Below are 7082 nucleotides of genomic sequence, written 5' to 3' on the forward strand. Positions count from 1 at the left end.
ATAAATGCAGCCACCCAATTTCACATTTAATGGTCAAGATTAATTATGACCACCTTATACAAAAGATAACTAATCTCATTATATACTTTCCCATTCTAAAATACCCATCAAAATACTAAAAGGTGTGGTTTCTATAAGGTTGCAACCTTAAACAATCCAATTAAGGTGTGCCTTCAAAATTTATCATAACATGTATTTTTGGTGTAAATTTTTTTAGGATTATCTGAAAATCTATTTTCTGATCTGATTATAAAATTTTAAACTCCAAAACATGGTTAAAATCAAGTATATCTTTGAAAATATGAAAATCTTAAAAATAGACCCTCTAGATAATATGTTGCAAGATGCACTATTTATGGCACTCAAAATACTTTTTTTTTTATATCTATACATCTTGTTGTCAAGATGATCAAATAGAGGGTTTTTCAACATTAAAACAACCTTTTCTGATGGATTTTTGAGGTGCATCTTTTATTACATTTTAAGGTTATAACCTTATGTAAGCTTTTTCATGATACTAAAAACCATGAGTCAAAGTATTTTAAAAAAGGTAAATTGCTAAATTACTAAAATGCTAGGTATATTTTTGGGTGAGGTTTGTATAGAGCTGAGGAAATAACCAATCAAATTAGAGCACACCTTCAAATAGTGTCGAGAAATGTGTTTTCAATAATGGAAAGTTTTGTGATAGCCTTAAATTATATTTTCATCTTTAATCATAAAATTTAAAGCTTAAAAAATAGTGTAGATCTAGCAGATCTATGAAAACTTGAAAATCGTAAAAATTGACAATCTAAAAATATAACAAGATGCACTATTTTCAAAACTTGAAATCTATTTTTCTCATGTCCATACATCTTGATGTTGAGATGATCAATTTGAACATAAGCATCAAAACAGCCTCTTTTTGTGAAATTTTTGAGGTAGGCTCTAATTTAATTGTTTAGTGCCTTAGCTCTATATAAACTTTTTCCTTTTATTAATTTCCTTAGTTTCTTGATGTGCATCGTAACAATGAAAAATGGATCTATGATTTTTCTTTCAATTGATAAAAGAAAAAAAAATCACACGTTTATATATGATAGCACAAAGAACCTAACAAAATGATTCTTCAGAAGCACTTCATATGCACGATTGATGAACCAGTGTCCATGTACTCCTCTTTTGTGATCCACATCTGTAGAAGGAAAAGAAAAGATGGCTTACTATTATACCAAGAATAAATAAATAAAGGTTTTATTAAGACGCCAAGTGCACTTTTCTCCAAATAAAAAATCAATAGAAATGCGCTCAAGGCTAGGTAGTCGGCATAGTAGGGTTCCACACCTTGGGTTACGTTCTTGTTACAGGTAGGACTCTCACTTCTAAACTACCCAAAAGAATTATATAGTATTTTGTGATGGAAAAAATTTATATAAGTTTGCAACTTTAAAATATAAAATTATGACGCATCTAAAAAATCCATTATCAAATATTGTTTTGATGTTGGAAAACCTTCTAATTGATCATCTCAACATTGACATGTATAAATATAAAAAGAAAAGAGATTTTGAGACTCAAAATTATATATCTCACAACACATTATCTGGATCGTCCATTTTCAAGATTTTCATGTGTTTATAGATTTACTTGATTTGAGCCATTTTTGGAGTTAAAAGTTTTATAATTAGTGATCAAAATAGATTCTCAAGCCATGATAAGAATTTTTAACACCAAGTTTACATTTATGATAAAATTTGGAGGCGCGCCTTAATTTGATTGTTTAAAGCTGCAAGCTTATGCAAACCACACCCTTTTGTGATACCATGCACCAACATGATAAACCATGGATCTCTGCAATCCATTCCCAATGATGGATCAAATGGGGATAACTATAGTTCAATGAATTGTGCATCATACACAACAAACAATTTCTGTGTGGTTTGCTTTCCTTCTCTGTATCAGAGACAGAAAAGCAATTGTGCCCCATTAGAGAAGACTGCAACTCTCATGGGGATTGATAGAAAGTAAAAACAAGAAGCAATACCTGTTCAAATGTGCTAAGAGAAGCAAGGATGGATCCACCAATCCAAACACTGTACTTCCTTTCTGGAGGAGCGATCACCCTCACCCTCACAGATTCTGGTGCCAGCGAGCCCAACTCCTTGGCTAGCCGCGGTGCCAAGCCTGGGATCATTGTGGTGCCACCGCTAAGCACCACATTGCCATACATTTCTCTTCTGATGTCAACATCGCATCTCTTGATCGAGTTGAACACTGCTTCATGAACTCCACCTGACTCTACACCTATTCTACTGGGATCAAACAACACCTCTGGGCACCGAAACCTCCCTGATCCCATCGTTATCACTTGACCATCGGGCAACTCGTATTGTTTCTCGATGATTGAGCTCTCGCATGATTTAGTCCACTCTTTGTCATAATCTAGTGCTACATATGAGAGTTTTTCTTTGATGTCCCTGACAATCTCTCTTTCTGCTGTGGTAGCAAAAACAAGACCATCTTCCATGAGGATCCTGGACAGGGCATCTGTCAGGTCCCTGCCTGCGAGGTCGAGTCGGTGGATGGCGTGGGGCAGTGCATAGCCCTCGTAGATGGGGACTACATGGGTGACACCCTCGCCGGAGTCCATCACAATTCCTAAAGGTTAATTAGCAGAGGAATTAGAGTTCAGTTGAGTTATAATTCATAATCAGGGTCTTGTTTTAACTCCCTGCATTATATAATTCATACCCTGTTTGCATGGCCCAACAACCTCAACTAAGAGGGGTGTTATTTGGAAGCCATACCACGCACTATGCTTTCCAATGAAAACAACGTGGGAAAGTGGTGGTCTAGTGGGCGAAAACTTTCTTAGATATTTCTTTCCTGTGAAATAAACGACCCCTTTTGGTTGATCTTTCAGAGAGAAAAATGTAAAATGTGTGGATAGGTCATCATCGAAATTTTTTTTCAATTAATTGGGGTCTGCTACATGAATTTTAGTCGTGGTTACTAAAAAAAGTAGATGCACAAACAATCCTCATTAAAATAGTGATCATTATTTATGAATAAATTAGTAGTAAAAATTGAAAATGTTTGAGCTTGATTAATTGAACAGGCTTGATTTTAGTCTTTTAGAAAAATTTTTAAAAATATCTTTCAACCAAACAAAAGCTCCGTTAGGGAGAAAAGTGAAAAATGTATGGATAGGTCATCATCAATGTCTTTTCCCAACTAGTGGTGGTCCGTTATAGGAATTTTAGTCATGGTTACTTAAAAAAGTAGATGCACAAACAATCCTCTCATCAAATTAGTGACAATTAATTAGCAAAAATAAATTAGTAGCACCTAAAATTGATAATGTTTGAGCTTGATTAATCGCACAGGCTTGGCTTTAGTCTTACTAGAGCCATGCTAAGTCGACCTTCCGCATATTTGGCCGGGTAAAATCAATGTTATGTGGTGACTGAGACTCATGTCAGCTTCCATCAAGTCCCATAGATGTCTAGTACTTCGTCTTAATAAGTTGATACAACTAGACACGTCCTTACATTCACATTTTATAAACAAAATATTTTGTTTAGTACCATACATAACATAGTTTTCTGTATCGTTTTTTCGCGTGAAGTTGGGACCTAATTCAAACCTATTTTGGAGGGAAAACCTCAATAACTGGGCTAGGGTAGAGAGAGAGAGAGCAATACCAGTGGTGCGTCCACTCGCGTAGAGAGAGAGCACTGCTTGAATGGCAACAAAGGTGGCAGGGACCTCGAAGGCCTCGAACATGAGCTCCACCATCTTCTCCCTGTTGGCCTTTGGGTTGAGTGGTGCCTCAGTGAGGAGCACCGGATGGTCCTCAGTGCAGACCCTAAGCCCCCCCTCAAATGTGTGTTGCCATATTCTCTCCATATCCTCCCAGTCTGTAACAATGCCATGATCAATTGGATACTTAAGGGACAATACTCCCCTCTTAGAGAGAGCCTCTTCTCCAACATAAGTGTCCTTTTGCCCTATCCCCATCATAGAGTTCTTGTTCCTAGGCCTCCCCACTATGCTAGGGAACACCACTCTTGGTGCGTCGTCCCCCGCAAAGCCAGCCTACATGAAAAAATTTCGCGACAACAATGTAAGTCTACTATACAAATGACTACCACACAAAGGACCTATTTAGGAGGATTTTTTTATCTAAAATTTTGAATCTATTTTAAAATCACCACGCGAGTATTTTAATATATATATATATATATATATATATATATATATATATATATATATATATATATATATATAAAATAAATTTAAAAAAAAGAAAAAAAAGAGGGCTTTGAGTACCTAAACACCTAGCTCGGATGGTTGAAAATTCGGGGTCAACAGGTAATCCTAGGGCGTGAATTTTTGTCAGGTTAATCCAAGATGTATAATCAAGACAGACATTTTGCTTCTATGGGAGTGTACAATCTTTTCAATTTTCTTTTTCATCCCTAGCCACTTAGATAATTTACTAACACTAATGGATGGACGATCTAGATGTTGTTTTATAATATAGAAAAGAGGAGTTTGGACCATTAATGATTAGATACTGATTCAATGGACTGTGATTTCTGATAAGTTTGATGCATTTCTTTTTTTTGGCCTCTAGTCTACAACGGAAAGTTGAGGCTCATTTTTTGGGTAAATAAAGTAAGGCTCATTTGATCTTTCATTATATAGGTTTTGATATTAAAATATTTGGTTAAAGAAAAAAAAAAAAATCACAATCATTCTCAGCCATTGGATGTTTAATAAGGCATTGGTTCTTGCTATTTTCCCATACAAAGTCTACGAAAAGTATCCTCAGACATTGAGCTCAATTAATGACTCGTTCCGAGCAACTGGAATTCTAGAGGTGATTGTGTACTTTTTCTGATCTAAGTAAATGGTTTTATTGTATATTTCCCTATAATAGCATGAAAACAATTGATACAAAATGGTTTTCTTAGCCTCAATTCTAAAACACAAAATAAGGCTAAGAGAAAAGATCGTTACATATAAGATGGTAAGCCTTATCTAAGATGTTAGGCATTTATCCCCAATTATGGTAAATGTTCAACAAGAAAAAATACCTCTAAATGAGAGAGACAGAGAGATTTCTTTTAGAGAGATATTTTTTCGAGCTCGAGAGAGAGAGAGAGAGAGACTTCTTTCAATTTACCTTCACATTTCCGGACCCATTATCGCACACAATAGCTTGGGTTTCTTCAAAATCTCCCATTAAGTTGTGTGTGTGAGAGAGAGAGAGAGCTCTTCAAAACAAATAGGAGAGAGAGAGAGAGGGAGTGTGTGTGTGTGTTGGTTGGATAGAGGAGCCCAAACTTTGAACAAAAGGGCCTGAGAAAACTGCAAATTTATGGTTGTAAAGTCACAAGGCAAGGAAGAGAAAGGGTTGGGTTTTATATAAGAGAGGAAAAGGAGGTAGGGAAAGTTGAAAAAGATGTGTTTTTCTTTAGGAAGGAGGCCATCGATGAATCTTTTACATTCTTTGTGTGTTTTGTGGAGAACTTTCGGTTGCCTTAGGTATCAGCCATTGAGGAGGGTCGGAAAGGTATTGTCAGGGAAACTGCATTCTTCTAGTGGGGTCCATATCAGGGAATAAACCACTCAAGGGTGGCAACAGGTCGGGCCGGATCCAGATCCGGATCCGAATCCGGACTCAAAAAAATTTATGGGACCCGGACCCAACTCGACCTAAAAATAAAAAATAATGTATATTTAAATATTATATTAAATATATATATGTATTATTTAAATATTATAACTAAAAAATAGATAATTGTATCTATTTAAAGCTTGGAGGTTGTATAGAGGTGAGGCTCTAAACAATCAAAGTAAACTCACCTTTAAATAGTGTCGAGAAATGTGGTCTCAATATTAGAAATCTTTGTAATAACCTTAAAATATATTTTCATCTTTAACTATCAAATTTAAAACTTCAAAAATAGTGTAGATCAAGCAGATCTATGAAAACTTGAAAACCTTGAAAATTGACAATCCAAAAATGCCCTAGAAGATGCACTATTTCTAAAACTTGAAATCCATTTTTTTGTCGTGCCCATGCATCATGATGTCGAGATTATCAATTTGAAGATATTTGGGCATTAAAAGGACATCTTCTAATGAATTTTTTAATATGGGTTGTAATTTGATTGTTTAGAACTTCGAATTTATATAAACCTTTTTCTTATTTAAATATTAATTAAATATTACTTAAATAATAACACTATTCAGATCGGGGCGGGCCTGGGTGGATCCATATCTGGACTTGGACCCGACCCATCAGATCCAATTTTTAGACTCATACCCGAACCCGAATCAGATCCAATCTTCGGTCCAGGTCCATTGCCGCCCCTTCTCTCGCTGACCATTCGTAAGGCCTATGGATTATAATCGTTGATAGTCCTCAGATTACGTTCACTTATTAGTAACACATGACTGGAAAGTTCTAAGTTAATATCAAAAAAGAAGGCCTAATGGGTATTATAAGTGTTTAAAAAAACCAGTGATTTGTCTCAGGAAGCTGTAGATTCGAGGTCGGCTGTGTTGGTACTGGCTTAGTCCTCCCTAAAGTGCGCCTTTCATTTTCTTTATTTCTTTTTGTTTTTTAAGTTTACATGATACTTTTGTAGATCCCCCTAAATTCCCACTCCCATAAACGCCAACTATTTTATTTTTTATTTTAAAATATTTTTTTGGATTGCTGATTCATGATGTTCTAGATCGGCAATTTGGCAATCCAACACGAAGTTGTAGGATAGACGATCCACCCTTAGGTCTTGAAACATTGGATAAAATATTCATGCGAGAGAAAAAGGCCTACAGGATATTAAATATATGAGATTATATACAATGAGACCATTTATCTTTGATACAAATAGGTCACACTTATTTATAATCATCCGATGTGAAATCTGATAGATTGAGTGTGTCACAACGTTTAAATTTTTTTTTTTGGAAGTTTTTGCATAGTCAATGAAGTAAATGCATCGATTCAATGTCACATCCAATGGTCAAAATTAATTGTGACCACTTTGTACCAAAGGTAAATGGTCTCATTATATACTTTT

The 7082-nt window shown here is 35.3% G+C and overlaps 1 protein-coding gene across 1 annotated transcript; it reads right to left on the reverse strand.

Annotated features, from left to right (window-relative positions):
• Window positions 1-967: 967 nt before the first annotated feature.
• LOC18427494 (actin) lies at window positions 968-5386 on the reverse strand. The gene is made up of 4 exons (XM_006836542.3): window positions 5174-5386; window positions 3687-4080; window positions 2027-2640; window positions 968-1177 (listed from the first exon to the last, which is right to left on the reverse strand). Exons 1-4 carry the CDS (start codon window positions 5231-5233, stop codon window positions 1112-1114), a joined length of 1134 nt encoding a protein of 377 aa, XP_006836605.1. The 5' UTR covers window positions 5234-5386; the 3' UTR covers window positions 968-1111.
• Window positions 5387-7082: the final 1696 nt, after the last annotated feature.

Source organism: Amborella trichopoda, chromosome 12 (assembly GCF_054954075.1).
Source record: "Amborella trichopoda isolate Santa Cruz 75 chromosome 12, AtrichopodaSantaCruz75HAP2 v2.0, whole genome shotgun sequence".
In the NCBI taxonomy this organism is placed as follows: Eukaryota; Viridiplantae; Streptophyta; class Magnoliopsida; order Amborellales; family Amborellaceae; genus Amborella; species Amborella trichopoda.